The sequence below is a fragment of the Equus asinus genome, chromosome 1 (genome assembly GCF_041296235.1).
Source record: "Equus asinus isolate D_3611 breed Donkey chromosome 1, EquAss-T2T_v2, whole genome shotgun sequence".
Classification (NCBI taxonomy): Eukaryota; Metazoa; Chordata; class Mammalia; order Perissodactyla; family Equidae; genus Equus; species Equus asinus.
In genome coordinates, this window is record NC_091790.1 from 112,314,016 (window position 1) to 112,329,960 (window position 15,945).

The 15,945-nt window shown below is 44.3% G+C and overlaps 2 protein-coding genes across 2 annotated transcripts in view; one reads left to right on the forward strand and one right to left on the reverse strand.

The window, feature by feature from the left end:
• The window catches only part of FBXL13 (F-box and leucine rich repeat protein 13), a 208,222-nt gene extending 198,546 nt beyond the window's left edge, over nt 1-9,676 (forward strand). Inside the window, exons 20-21 of the mRNA XM_014850486.3 lie at nt 3,355-3,518; nt 9,288-9,676. Coding sequence (XP_014705972.1) covers nt 3,355-3,518; nt 9,288-9,477 — 354 coding nt within the window. The 3' untranslated portion in view covers nt 9,478-9,676. The remainder of the gene's footprint in view (nt 1-3,354; nt 3,519-9,287) is intronic.
• Nucleotides 9,677-11,907: 2,231 nt separating this feature from the next.
• The window catches only part of FAM185A (family with sequence similarity 185 member A), a 50,910-nt gene continuing 46,872 nt past the window's right edge, over nt 11,908-15,945 (reverse strand). The window contains exon 8 of the mRNA XM_044769428.2: nt 11,908-13,174. Within this exon, the coding sequence (XP_044625363.1) occupies nt 13,062-13,174 (113 nt within the window). The 3' untranslated portion in view covers nt 11,908-13,061. The remainder of the gene's footprint in view (nt 13,175-15,945) is intronic.

Here is a 15,945-nt window from a genome sequence, read left to right on the forward strand (position 1 = left end):
CCACGTCTCCGGGCAACTGCCCTTCCCCACCCTCATCAGAAGATCGGAAATTTACTTCCTACAGCCAGATTTCTGAACCTCAGCATTCTTGATATTTTGGACTAGATACTACTTTGTAGTACGGGGTGGTTCTATGCACTGGAGGATGTCTAATAACGTCCTTGCCCTCTACTCACGGTATGTCAGTAGCACCCAAGCGCCCAAACTTCCAGTCATGACAATAAAAAAATGTCTCCAGATATGGCTGAATGTCCTCTGGGGGACGTAATTGCTCTACTGTGTGCTCTACAGATAGTCAGACAGAGGTTGTTGGGGCTGGGAGACACGACACAGTATAACTGAGGGCTTGGGTTCAAAAGTGAAAACAGGAATTAAGTGACTGACTGCTGAAGGCGGAGACACTCAGGTTTTCCAACACAGCATCCTGAATTCGGCTGCCAGGTCTTTCCCTCCAGGCAGGGGATTTGAAGCTTCTTTTCTGGGGACTCTGACTAGCCCAAGATAAAAGACTGAAAAATACTGACATCTGGGGGTTTCCTAACAAATAACCCATCTACACCACCGAAGCTTAAAGTAGAGAAGGCCCACATCCTGCGCGCAGACTGTCCCATCAGTTGTTGTCCCTCCACTATCAATCATGAGCAGACAGTCAAGGATTACCAGGCATAAGAGCAAAGTCTCTAAAGGGGATGGTCTGTGCGGTTAGTGGATTAAGAGAGTGATGCTGGACTCCTGACTCCTCCACAGTTAACTGTGCCGCAGTGGGGAGCAGGAGGTGGTGGGGGGAGATGTGGTAAATCGTGATGAAATTAAGCTAGAAAGTTCACAGTAAAGTTCTTTTTGTTTAGTAACGTACTTGTTTAGATTTAGGGAGAACAGATGTCTTTCTGGTCAGCATCAGCTGGTTCTGGAGGCAAGCTGGGTCAAGGAACTCAGCACACGAGCGCCACTGACCATGGAGCCTCTGCAGCTTGAGCGGTCACACTGGCAGGGGTCCCGCTTTCACTGCACATGGAAGTGAGGACACGTGGGCAACACACGGCTCCCTGGGAACTGCCCCAGCTGTAAGGCTGGCACAGATGGACCCTGGGCTTTTTAGTGCCTCTACTAATGAGGGAGGAAAGTAGGAGAATGAGAAAAGGAAAGCTCCAGTGAGAACAGCAATTGGGAGCAGAGGGTGTTTTTTTCATTTTTTGTTTTGTTTTGGGTAAGGAGAAACTAAGGGAACTCCTTCTATAAACTGTGCAGTGGATAGTGTCTTGCAGCCTAGAATCTGAGGCGGATGTTACATAAATAAGATATTAAGAAATGAGTCACTCTACATGGAAAATCTAGGGGGGGAAGGAGGGGAAGTAGATTATTCCAGAACCTCAATGTAAGGGAGAAGAAGGGTTTAGCTTTACTATCTGTGTGGGTCAAATGAATCTGAATCATCTGATTCAGAGGATGTTGTGGCCATAATTTGGGCCAAATCTGAATACTCCTCACCCAGAAATTATAAAGCTGTGGTCCAGTCTAACATATTCCACCTACACTGCTTTTGAGGAGCCATAACACACAGTAGGGTCTGGCTTCTCATTCTAGGCTAGGTGTCCCAAAGCCTCATGGTCAATCTTCAATGGTCACCTTACCCATCTCCTGGAAGACCAGCTCTTCCCTGCAACCAGCTTACGGCCAATGTCATGACCTCATGCTACCCAGCACTAAAATGGGAATAACATAACCTCTGCTCCATAGGACAGAGATCAAGACCTTTATCTGGGAGTTAAGAATGTAGTCAGTCATCTCCACCTCCAGTTCCTAGCCGCCATAAGTCCCTACAACATCACCTCACTCACTGAGCATCTTGAGCTTCTGATTTACAGGGAACGTCGAGTCCCTTTTCAGCTCCTGCAGTATCAGTAAAACCCAGCACTCTGAGCTCCACCTCTCCTGGACTTTTCCCTCACCTCCTTGTCTTTCCCTTTCTCTACAGTTCTGAGGGCTTTGTTTTCTCCCCCCAGTGACATTAGATCTTCAGAGACCCAACTAGGATGGCAGGAATGTCTGAAGGCATTTTTTGTGAGAATCAGTTGCAGTGTTAAACCTTGGTACTGAGCATGTTCTGGAAACAAGGCATACTTAGACAATGACAACATCTATTTTTCCAAACTTAAAAAGTGTGCATTTCAAATGGAAGGGTTTTTCTGCACAATTCTCTCAACTTTATGTTAAAAACAAGAGCCAAGTTTCAAGGCATGTTTTTTAGACTGCTCAAACATTTAAAATAAATTAAATCCAGTTGGAAAAAAAAATTTCTTTGGGGAGAGTGTTCTAGTTGATTCTGCAGCAGGCCTCAGTTCAGCCATAAATTCAAAAGCTAGACCTTGAGGAAGTGAAATAATCTAAGAAGTGGAGTTGAATTACCTCCACAGAACATCTGTGCAAAGTCCCAAGCTGTGAGAACCCTCAGCAGAATTTCTGGGCCTGAGATTCATGTAGTCTCTGTGGCTTCTGCTCTTCTCTCTCTCCCTGCCCACGAACGTCTGTCTCACCCACTTGTCCCTTTCCAGGACCATGTTACTCCACACACAAGCCGTCAGAGATGTCCAGATCCCTTCTCATAGCGATCTGACCCCGTCTGCAGTTCTTGAGGGGCTATACATATATTTGATAATTTCGTAACACGTGGATGTTATCAGACCTATGTTTCCAAATTGATGATGCCTTAGAGTGGATTTCAAGTAAAGCCAAATCCCAGTGTTGCAACATTTCATAAGTTTCTCATATTGCCGTGACAGGTGTTACTAAGGGAATTTTGATGACGTTTCCCATTCAAACCAGAGAACTCTAAGATGAAAATAACAGCAAGATCACAAAGTCTATTGGTGTCACATGATGAGTTGGTTAAAGGGAATCTGCAAGAGTCCTGATTCTGTTTGTCATGGACTGAATGTTTGTGTCCCACCCCCAAATTCATATGTTAAAATGTTCCCCCCAAGTGTGACAGTATTAGGAGGCGAGGGTTTGGGGAGGTAATTAGGTTTAGATGAGGTCATGAGGGTGGAGCCCCCATGATGGAATTAGTGCTCTAACAAGAATAGGAAGAAACTAGAGCGCTCTCTCTTCCACGTGGGGATACAGCAAGAAGGTAGCCATCTGCAAACCAGGAAGAGGACCCTCACCGAAACTGAACCCGTGGGCGCCTTGACCTTAGACTTCTCAGTCTCCAGAACAGTGAGAAATAAATGTCTGTTCTTTAGACCACCCAGTCGATGGCATCTTGTCATAGCAGCCCAAACGGACTCGTACACTCTCCTTCCCGGGGGTGGACTCCGTGGGAATAATCAGTTCTTACTTTGGCTGTGTGTTCAGATTACTGACTCGGCGATGGAGATGTTATCGGCAAAATGCCGTTACCTGCACATTTTGGATATTTCTGGTTGTGTCCTGCTTACTGACCAAATGCTCAAACACCTTCAGTTAGGCTGCAAACAACTCCGGATCCTTAAGATGAATTACTGCAGACTTATTTCCAAGTAAGTATGTACCTGAATATGAAAAGCTTTGAGAACTACTTTCTGGGATAACTAGAATTTGTGACTGTGGCATTCGTAACACGCAGTGGCTTTCAGAGTTAGGAAGTTTCATTTTATTTTTTGCCTAATTGAAGCCAACATTTAGAACTGAACCAAGGGAAGCCCTCTTCTAAAATGGCCTCTGCAGCTTCATATCCTTTACCCAGTAGCAGCCCTTCTACTTTAAGCACTTTCCCTTCCTTGAAGACACAGATGTCCGAAGCCATAACTCTGCTCTTTGCACAATTATCGCTAGCTCTTCCTCTGCTCATCTCTCAAAATGTTCCCATTCAGTTAATCTGCCCTAGAAGTTGAGAAAATGGATTAAACCAGCTCACAATTAAGTATAAATTACTAACGGTTACCCTAAGCCCCATTTCTCCCAAAGCTATTTGCTTGATAGTTGTTATTCATTTAACTAGGGATTTCCTAGAGGATCCAGAGCTCAGAGTAAGGTATTCTGACTCGACTGCTACAGGCCAAATGCCTGCTCCCTCAATTTGCAAAATGTTTCCAATGAAATAACAGTTGGGTAAATAAGCAGTCTATAAAGGTACAAGGTCTCTGGTGTCCACTCTGTGAGTTTTTAAGTAGAAAGCAGTTATCTACTCCATTGTTCAGTTTTTCTCCTATTGACTGAGAATAAAAATGTGCAAGTATTTTAACTGACCCGATGAAGTAAATTTGGAATGTTCAAAATGAGAATTCTTGACCAGTCCCTTAAGGTCAGGGTCTTTTCTGCAGGCTGGAAAAATGACTACTAAGAATTAATATTATCAAAGTGCAAAGTGCATAATGTGTTCCAAGCATGTAGAGTTCACAGAGGAATTTTCTGAATTAAGCAGCCCTGGCATCAGCTGAGCGATGAGATCTAGTCACTTGAGGCCTAAGGAACAGAATGGTTTCTGATCTAAGGCTGTGTATGTTAAAATGAAATGAAAAACAAAGCAAAAATAACAACTATTACTTGTAAAATAGGCACTCTCTGGGCCCACGCCTGCCCGGAGGTGGGCAGCCAGCTGAAGCTGGGTCAGAAAAAGGGGGCAGGGCGTTGAACAGTTTGGAAGAGGATAGGATGGAGACTCCACCCTTCCTGATGGGTGTGGAGCTGACTGTTACGGACGTTAACTTCATTTAAAGAGGACACCATGAAATGAGGCCCTAGGAGTCCCTGCTGACCTTGTCATATCATTGAACAGCCAACTTTGGGCAAGACAACAGAGAATGAATAACATATTATATGAAGGAGTTTAGCTTCTAATCTTTTGATTGTATTTTGCCAATCACTATTTTTTGGAGGTAATATATTGAACTTCTAATAAGTGAGATTATAAGTAGAATGAATAGCGACTTTCTGGCAACCAAAACTGGGAACCTAATCATGGTATGGGATGTTAAAAAGTGATAAATACGGTGTTTGGTCAAGAAGACCCAAGATATCTAATAATACCCAAATCCTACCTTTGACTACTCACTCCTCTTGCAAGGTCACTAGATTAAAAATATGCCAAGAAAACAAAACAAGGGAAAGTAAGATTTTACTACTAGCTGGGCTTGGCCCCCAAAACTTAATGTAAAGCTCTAGCTAACCAGCTGAATCTGTGGAAAATTCCAGGACAGCCAAAAGGCCTATTTTGTTTTCTACCACCAAGCCTGGCTGTCCCTATCAGCAAGGGGCAGACACAGACTTGGCCCTAACACCTAGAGGGGAGCTGGCTTGTCTGCCCATCTCATTGTCTAAAGAGGCCAAACCAGCTCCCTTATGGCTCCATTCCCGCTAAGCTCCGGCAGGAAAGAGGCCTGCAATCCTCTGCTTCTCCCTCTGTCTAGCAATGGAGAGGGCAGTTCTTGCAGCAGGGTCGCTTGGAGAGTCCCAGCGTTTGGACTAGTGAGGCTCCAGGAGCATCTGTCTTGACATTCGACATCTGGGAGAGGCTGCTGTTTGTCAGTCCAGGAGCTCCCCAGACACCTGGGCCTCAAAACTTTGATTAGAGAAGTGATAAGGCCTGATCACATGCGACCGTCTGGGGTCAGCTCTAGGGGCCGTAAGCAGCTTCCTTCTCCACTTAGATCCTTGAGTGGAATTGGAAATGCTGCACAGAGTGTGTGGACCCTTCAAGACTCAGGCTCATGATGAGGTCTAAGCTCTTACCCACGTCCACTGTAAAAAAGCCCAGTTGTTTGCTCTTCCCAGAGCCAATGTGGCTCCCTCAACTGCAGGGACTTTGTTCTGTCTGGGTGAAATGCAACATTGGGTAGTTGGGATAGAGGAGATTTTTATTCCTTGGGAAGTGGTTCAATGAGTTTGAATCACAAAGCGATAGACTCCCTCACATCTGATTCCATTCGAACATGAAAACGTTGTATGATGCAGCCCTTAAAATCCAAATTATAGCCCTCAGAAGAAACTGTTCTATGTACAAATTCCCCCATAGTCAACGGAATCTGAAAATACGGCACCAGCTTTGCAAATCAAAGAGGTCTGTTCAGCCCACCCTTTCTGAACCAGGAGAGTAGCAAACTTTTCGTCAATGAGCAAATTGGCTGTAGCTTTTTTGTAGGAGAGCTTCCAGCATGAGATATGCTGTCATTCTAGCAAGCCCAGAGCCTGAAGGGATCCCAGGAGGTGATTCCAGAAGCTCCATGTGGAGGCACAATACAGGCTCTTTAATTCAAGGAGGAATAAGTAACAGCTATGACCACAAACGTGACAAGAAAATCTAGCTGTCTGTATTTGAAGCAGCTGTGAACAGACAGCCTTGCAACTTAGGCCCTCTGTGGGGACAGCAACAAAGGCAAGGAGAAGAAAAGCATAGGGGGACAGAGGGAGAAAGACTCAAACAATGGTCTCCACAAGCCTGGAGGGTCCGAACCACAGAGAGGCCGAAGAGCCACTAAGTCTATAATTAGCAAAGAGTAATGGGACTTTTCCAACCTTTGTGTGTCTGGAACCCAAACTTCCGACTCTAGAGAGATCAGCAGAGAAAGTCTTGGTGGGCTTTAGAGCCCCAAAGAGCCGTAGAGAGATTCCTTGAAGGCCTCCTTTAGCAGATCCTGGCAGCAGAAACTACTGCCCAGGCCCCCTGAGAGATCTGTTTCTAGGAAATACAACTCTTATTCGATTTCTCCTCTCCAGCTCTAAGGGAGAGGAGAAACGAGACCACAGAAAGGTCTTTGTGGAAAGGCTTTTGTTATCTGGAGCCACTGACTTTTATTATTAGCATGAACAAATATTATTTAACAATTATTATTTGCCACGTACTGTGCTAAATCCTATTTTATGTTTATCTCATCTAATCCTCGAAAATACCCTATTACCATAAAAATGAATAAGGAAATGGGTTTAAACAGGTTAAATAACACGCCCAAGATCATAGACATAAAGGGCAGAGCCACACTTTGTGACTAGGTCCTAGTCATTACTATGCTGCTCTTTTGCCTTTAGATTAGTGATTCTCGAGCTTTTTGGAAGCTTTACCATTTAAAGAGTTTGATCAATAAGGGGAGACATGGGATCTGTTGTGCCCAACTTACTTGCTGATGCGTAAATAAGCGAGGCTGCTGATGACAAGCAGGCTTTGGGGTTGGTTCCAACACTCCCTCTTTTTTTTTGCCCACTCAAGAAACTGGAAGGAAATGTGAGTGAGGGCAAGAAACGTTATTAAAAGGATAACCTTGAATCCCCTTTAGTTTATAAAAAATAAAAATCCTTACAATTTCAGTATGTCATTATTATTAACCATCTAATGTGATACTTCGCAACTGCTTGTGGCATATCATGTTTGAAAATCACTGTTCTCTACTGATCCAGAGAGACCTCTCTGACCAGGTTAAATGAGTAATGATGACTGAGCATGGCAGCAGACTGGTCCCATCCCCCAATCATCCCACGTAATGTCTTGGAGTCCCTTAGGCCAAGCCGGAGTGGATCTCATATGTACTGTAAGGAACTTAGAACACACGGTGATTCCTAAGTATACATTCTCCATTATTTCCTAGCTCCCATTCTGTCCATAATATAGCACCAAGCTATTAAAAACAAAGGGAGAGAGAGTGTGTTGCTTCCAGCAGCAGCAGGTTCTACAGTTTCAAGTTTCCTGAAACTTAAAAAGTGCATTTGTGAAAACACACAGTTACAAAGGATGCCGTGAAAAAGAACTGAGGAACTTGCCGGCAGTCACCATGCTGGTCTGTTCTCTTGGCCAGGTCCTGACTCTCAGGAGTCAGTCCATGTGAGGAGGTCACAGGGCCTAGTAAGGTGGTGAGGACAGCTGGTTCACGGCTAAGGATTTTGTAAAAGGTAGAGAGGAAGTCGACTGGGGAACAGTCCACACTAGCATACAAATTCTAAAATAATCCCAGATTTGCCCAGGACAGATTCAGATTTTCAGTTTTTCCCCAGGAGCCCCCTGGCTGTGAAAGCATGTAGGTCTAAGACAGGCCCTAGAGACACTGGACTGGAGGAAGCTGGCATTTGAGACTGGAGGAGGGGGCTCTGAGAACTGACCCTTTGCTCCTCTCCAGTCTGGGGGAGTGGGGCTGGAGGTTGAATCAGTCACCAGTGGCCAATGATTTAATCAACCATACCTAGGTAATGAAGTCTCCGTAAAAACGCAAAGGACAGGGTGTGGGGAGTTTGCAGTTTGATGAATGCATGGAGAACGGGGGAAGAGTGGCCACCTGGAGAGGGCATGGAAGCTCCACGCCCTTTCCCCATAGATCTCTTCCAGCTGGCTGTCCCACACTTACATCCTTGTATAGTAAACTGGTGGATCCAGTAAGTAAAGTGTTTCTCTGAGTTCTGTGAGGAGCTCTAGCAAATTAATTGAACCCATGCAGAGGGGTGTTGGAACCTCTGATCTATAGCTGATCGGTCAGAAATCCAGGTGACAACCTGGACTTGCGATTGGTATCTGAAGTGGAGGGCGGTCTTGTGGGACTGAGCCCTTTACCTGTGGAATCTGATGCTCTCTCTGGGTAGAGAGTGTCAGAATTGAGTTGAACTGTAGGACACCCAGCTGGTATCCAAGAAGTGCCTAGTGATGTGGAGGAACCCCCCGACCCTCAACACACACACAGCCATGTTGGAATTGGGGTCTGGAACAACTTTTAGATGCCTCCTTTGTTTCCTTTCTTACTTCTTCCTAAGAAAGACAGTAACAGTATTTTCAATCATTTTGGTCACAGACACATTTGAGAATTTGCTCAAAGTCAGAAATCCTCTCCTCAGAAAAATGTCTATTAGATACAAAACCGCACGAATTTTCAGGGAGTTCACGGACCTCCCTGAAGTTCATCCATGTATCCCACAGCCGTCTGTGGACTCTGGGCTAAGAGCTCCTGTTCCGGTGCACAGCCAGCCTTCACAGCTTGGCTGGTTCAGGCATTCCCTCATCAAAGAAACTGGAAACACCGGACAGCGGTATTTCTCACTCGAGAGCACTACAGAGCGCCCTCAGTGCCGCCACTCCGTGAAGACGCCTAGTTTCCCTATCCATTCAGTGTCTGTGAGTCTCTGAACCGGCTGCAGCAGAGCTACTGAGCTGCTCCAGCTTTGGGATCCTGATTGTTAGCATATGACCCACCCTTCCCCCTCAGCAACGCGAGAGAGCCGTGAAGTGACTTCAACCTGTGACCGTGAGTTCTTTAATGCCAAATTTGATCTAGTTTGAAAATGTTGCACTAGTGATGACTTGGGCAACTAGCTAATGCTGATCACTGTTCTTACAGGGAGGCAGCTAGCAGAATGTCACAGAAAGTTCAGCAGCAGGAATACAGCCCCGGTGACCCTCCAAGCTGGTTTGGCTATGACTGGGAAGGCAATCCTCTTACAGAGCAACGTCGTATAGGATCACTTGAGGAAGATTCAGAATCGATTCTGAAACAGTCAGTGTACAGCAGTGACGAGGAAGCAGTATGACCTTCAGCCTTAAGGGGAAGAAGAAAAAAACCTAGAACTTGGCCACTTCACTTGATGCAAATATTTTTACTAGCGGGATCTCATCGGTGTAAACAAGCAGCAAATCCTCTCCCAATTCCTATTCCAGCTGCAAATGTCACCAAACACATTAGTTCTTCTAGTAATCATGATTAAAAAGCCAAATCAAGCATTGCTATCTGTAAGTTTCCCACTTCAATTTACCATAATCAAACCAATAGTTTTTTTTTTTCTTTTTGAGGAAGATTAGCCCTGAGCTATCTGCTGCCAGTCCTCCTCTTTTTGCTGAGGAAGACTGGCCCTGAGCTAACATCCGTGCCCATCTTCCTCTACTTTATATGTGGGACGCCTACCACAGCATGGCGTGCCAAGCAGTGCCATGTCCACACCCGGGATCCAAACCAGCAAACCCCGGGCTGCCAAAGCGGACGGAACGTGTGCACTTAACTGCTGTGCCACCTGGCCGGCCCCTAAACCAATAGTTTTGATGAGATTATCAAACCTAATGTTACAATTATATGATACAACCCTGGGACATGTGATGTTTTTGACAGAGTTTAGAAGCTTCTCTTTAGAAAAGAAAAGAAGCGGAGATGGCCACATAAGTCAGAGTCTGAGTCTGAGCCAGGGAACTGATCCTAAGGGTCTGTGAGGCTTTATTATAAAGGACATAGACATACATTTTTAAAGGAAAGAAGGCTTTCCTGTGATTTCCAGACATTTAACAACGAGGGAGAACTAAATGCCAATTAACCCTGGACTCATCTTTGACTTAAGCCAAGGACAAATTAAACAGATGGGACTATTTGTGAATAGAAAGGATGTCCCTGCAACATCTTAGATTTGTTTTTTTTTGAGGAAGATTAGCTCTGAGCTAACTGCTGCCAATCCTCTTTTTGCTGAGGAAGACTGGCCCTGAGCTAACATCTGCACCCATCTTCCTCTACTTTATACATGGAACGCCTACCACAGCATGGCTTGACAAGTGGTGCCATGTCCACACCCAGGATCCAAACCGGCGAACCCCAGGCTGCCAAAGCGGATGGAACGTGTGCACTTAACCGCTGCGCCACCGGGTGGGCCCTGAAAGTTTTTGAAACAAAGCAGTATCACTTGGCTGTGAAATGGTTCCTGGAAGTGGGGAGCCGGGGAAATCAGCTGAGTAGGAAGTTTTAAGACCTGAGCTAAGAGACTTGAAATGACTGTTGCAAGGGGCTGGCCCCATGGTGTAGTGGTTAAGTTCAGTGCGCTCTACTTCAGTGGCCCAGGTTCAGTTCCTGGCCATGGACCTACACCACTCGTCGGCAGCCATGCTGTGGCAGCATCCCACATACAAAATAGAGGAAGACTGGCCCAGGTGTTAGCTAAGGGGAAATCTTCCTCAAGCAAAAAAAGAGGAAGATTGGTAACAGACGTTAGCTCAGGGCGTATCTTCCTCAGCACACAAAAAAAAGACTGTTCCAAGAGGGTGATTATTTTTAACTAAATGTGGAGATTTCTGGCAGCTGCATAAAAGCTGGCTTCTGACCTCTAAGTGTCTGACCCCTCAGTGTCTCAAGCACACAACTGGAGAGACCTTTAACAGAGGCAACTGCTTTCCAAAGGAATGATACTCGCATGAGGAGGACCAGGGTGAGGAGGAACGCCCCTGTTATGCTCTCCAGAGACCAAGCAGGGGGTCAGCCATCAGAGCTTGCTCCAAAACTCTCTGAGGAAGATCCTCTTTTAAACAAGAATGGGAGACACATTTGTTCATTATGGGGAGACAAATTTTATAGCTACAGAAATGAAAGAAAAGGGGTAGGTGTTAGAAAAAGTGGGCTATGAAAAGAAGTGTAAACAGGTGGAAGTAGAGTGAACAGGTGGCAAAATCCTCAAGTTCTCAGTGCAAACCACTCAAGGCATCCAAAATATCACTCAGGTCTTCAGCTCTTAAGCATTTGATGCGCGTGGGTCTGTGTTTAAGAGAGCAAAATATGGCAGCTTTTCCTTTCTGTTTGGACTTGACTATGTGATTCAAATGCATAAACATGATTCCTTTAACAATTCTAAATACAGCTGACTGCTATTGTGCTCATGACCTTTCTGGCAGTTAGTTGTTGACTAATTTCATAAAGTTCATTTTTAGTCATGAAAATGTTTATATAATTGCATGAGGGTAAAAAAAGATTATAAAAATTGCCTCATTGCCTTACAGTTTCCTCTACTTAATAATTTAACACACACACACCCCACAACCACATAAAACATGCTAACATGTGAGTATCGTCCAAACTGGTACAAATTTTGATTTCATGAAAGGTGAACTAAAAGGAGACTTTGAGATATCCCACAAAGCTGACTTTTTTTTATAAATAAGAAGTTAAAAACAGAGAACTCTAAATAAATGAAATACTAACAGAGAGAGGCTGTTATAAGTCACAATATTTGGAAAGATTTATTAGAAATAAATGTTTAAGAACTGATTTATCCTAATCATAAAAAATATAATCCAATAGAAAGGTCTATTCAGTGCTGTATAATTTAAACGTTCCAGGAGTAAACAAGTAAGGTCTGAAAGAAAGAAAATTCATAAAGTAACTTTATACAGTACACCATTATAAAGGTGAAAATCTATCTTCACACATCAGGCTATAAAATAGCTGAATGTTTTCCCCTGCAACAAGTTATGTCATACAAATTATGCAAAAAAAATTAAAAATCAGCAGCAACCGCATGGCATTTATGATGTTTTATTCACAGCTTAAGTTTACATTGATGTCACGAGAAGTACTAAGTAGAGAACACGTTACATGAGAACTATGGTACAAAGAATGCTAAGATACCTGCCCCCGTTACCCATGCCTTTGTACACTCTGCTCCTCTCGACTGTGAGTGGAAACTGTGCATATGAGGAGATATCACTGCCATGATTATGTTACATGAAATGGCAGAACAAAGGCTATCCCGCGTAGGCCTCACCTAGTCCAGGGAGCCCTTTAAAAGCAGAGTATTCTCCAGCTGGTTGCAGAAGATGTCAGAGACTCAAAGCCTGAAAAGAACTGAATGCATCAGTGCTGGCTTGAAGATGGAGAGGGCCACATGAGAAGGGATGCAGGTGGCTTCTAGCAGCTTAGAAGGATCACCAAATGACAGCCAGCAAGAAAATGGAGACCTCAGTCCTACAGTCACAAGAAACTGCAGTTTGTCAACAATATGAATGAGCTTGGAAGTAGATTTGCCCCCTGAGCACCCAGATGAGAACTCAGCCCGGCCAACAGCGTGAGTCCAGCCTGCGGATCCTGTGAGCAGGGCACCTAGCCACGCTGGGCTCTTGACCTGCAGAACTGTGAGCTGATGACTGGCTGTTACTGTAAGTCAATACATTTGTGGTAATTTGTTACAGAGCAATGGAAAACTAATACAATAGCCAAGTACAAATTCTGGAAAGCTCCCCCCAAGACAATTCACTAGTATTTATTCCACTTGGTTGTTTTCAGCATCTACATCAACAGTGGTATCTGCATTTTGGTAGTCATTGATATGCTAGTCATTGTTCAAAATTACAAACACAACTCAAACCATTCTTAGTCCTGCAGTTTCAGGGACTGAAACCAGCTCTGACTTCTGAAACTCACAGTGCCTTGCGGGGCATCAGCCTTGATCCATTTTTCACGTGTGCTTGCTTGATTCATGAGCCCTGAAACATGAAATTGCACAAAGTTTTATCTTGATTGACAAGAGCAGTAATTTCACTCCAGAGATTCTAACAACACATCTCTGAAACAGAAAAACACTTTGGAATGGCAAAAATCTTAAGAAAGATGGTATGAATTGGGAAGAGTTGCAAAGAGGTTCCCTGGGCTTGTTCCCTCCTTCATTTTCTCTGAACAACTCTGAAAGGAAAGCTACTGTTTTTATTTGCATTTGTTTTTTGCATGCAGGTTTTAAAAAGATCTTTATTTAAGTACAACTGACAAAATAAACTACATATATTTGAAGTATGCAGCATAGTAAGTTTTTGTTTTTGTTTTGTTTTTTTGCTGAGCAAGATTGTCACTGAGCTAACATCTGATGCAAATCTTCCTCTATTTTATATGTGGGCTGCTGCCACAGCATGGCCACCAGCCAGTGGTGTAGGTCCACACCCAGGAACCAAACCCAGGCCGCCAAAGCAGACCACACTGAACTTAACCACTAGGCCCCAGGGCTGGCCCACAATGCAGTAAGTTTTGACATGTGTAAACATCTGTGAAGCCATCTCCTCAATCAAGATAATGACCACATCCCTCACTCCTGAAAGTTTCCTGTGCCCCTCTGTAATCCTTCCCTCCGTCCCTTCTGGGCTGCCCCCAGCCCCCATCCCTCAGCAATCACTCATCTACTTTGTGTCACTACAGATTAGTTGCATTTTCTAAAATTTTAATAAATGGAATCATGTGGTATATACTCTTTTTTAAAAAATGCAGGTTCTTCCCCTCAGAGTAATTATTCTGAGTTTCATTCACATGGTAGCATGTGTCAGGCAGCCTCCTCACACACATGCTCATCAGCACTGTGCTGCGTGCTCATTCACGTGGCAGCATGTGTCAGGCAGCCTCCTCACACACATGCTCATCAGCACTGTGCTGCGTGCTCACGGCCCCTGAGCAGCTCCCTCCTCTCTCGACTCTCTGTAAACTCTAGCAGCCCTGGTCCCCTGATGCTCAGCCGCCTCCTCCACTCAGGCTCTGACTGCGTTACCCTCCCTGCCCGGCGGCCTGGACACTCTCATGGTGACAGGCTGTGGCCATCACAGAGCTCGCCTGGTTCGCGTCCCATCTCTCTTCTTCCAGTGCTGTGTTTGTTCTTTCAATCGGTAATCGAGGTGTGACGCCTCCTCTGGAGTTCGACTGCAATTCCGGATTGAAGAAATCAGTCCACTCTGAACCCAGCAGAGTTGTGAATATACTGTCTCATTTCATCATATACATTTTCTTTGTTGACGCCAAGCACAAAAGTCAGGAAACGATCCTTTTCTTCAGTATAGTTTTCTCCTTTGTTAGTACCACGTGATGTTCCCAGCTGATGAAAGGTGCTTTGTGCCGTCCAATCTTTGTGTCAAGCGCCTCTTTGATACAAATTCTTCTCTGAATTCTTCCCTCTCCCCTTTAATCTGGGCCATAATCTTGTCCGTCTGTGTCTTAAAGTTCACAGCACTTTTCCCAGAACACAGCTGAGTATTCGATGGCTTCCTCTGGAGTTTTTCCTTCTATTTCTCTCGCTATATTTTCAATATAATCACAACCCCGCTTCTCATTAAACTCGTTAAAGTCTCTCTCATTCCTGTCGGTAAATCCCTGTGTTGGAAGCTTCTCTTTTTCCTGTAACTCTTCATCATTAAGGAGTTCAACTGTCAATTTTAGTCTTTTCTTTATTTTTGTGCTGGTGCTGCATTTGGCAGGTCAGGATTTCTAGGTACCTGCAGTTTTTCTATAATAAAGAATTGGTCCAGTAATTCAAATAAACGTAGAGTAAAAACTGGAGATTCGGAGAATTGGTTGCTCTAACTTTATTATTATTTTTTTTTAGGAAGATTAGCCTTGAGCTAACTACTGCCAATCCTCCTCTTTTTGCTGAGGAAGACTGGCCCTGAGCTGACATCCATGCCCATCTTCCTCTACTTTATACGTGGGACGCCTACCACAGCATGGCTTTTGCCAAGCAGTGCCATGTCCACACCCAGGATCCGAACTGGTGAACCCCGGGCCACCGAGAAGCAGAACATGCCAACTTAACCGCTGTGCCACCGGGCTGGCCCCTAACTTTATTATTTTTTAATACCACTTAGCATCAATGGCAAAGCATCAACAATAGTAAGGTTTTCCCAAATATCCAAGATCTTTTCCTTAATAATTTCTATTATTTATATTTCTATTTCCTGAATATATTTGTCACCTCCCCAAACATGCGTTCCTTGCTTATGGAGAGAGATGCCAACCTTCTCATTCCTTTCTGCAGCAGTAGAGGCCATGCAGAGTGCTACTGCTACACACAAAATGAACACACAAGCAACTTTAGCGTAGAGACAATACTCAAAACTAAGACAATTTACAAAATTCCGTTTAGGTTGCTTGAAAATAGCTTTCTCCATCTTGCCAATAAGTAATTTAGTCAGAGCTCTTCATACTTTGGTCCTAATCTGTGGAGACTGTATGCTAATTTGTAAAGTGTAAAAATTCCTTCCCACAAAAATCTTGCCATACATACTGGAACTTGGGGTTGCAGAAACCTTGTTCTTTATTTAATTCCCTTTGCCAATGAAAATCAGACTATGTTTCTTTGACCAAGAAATGGGATGTGACTACCCCATCCCTATGCAGTGTGGCTTCCATTAAGTGGGAGCAAAAGCTGCTTCTCAGGACATGCATCTGTTCTCTAATCTGCCCTGTCCAAATCTACCTAAATACATGAATCTCCAACTTCTTTCTT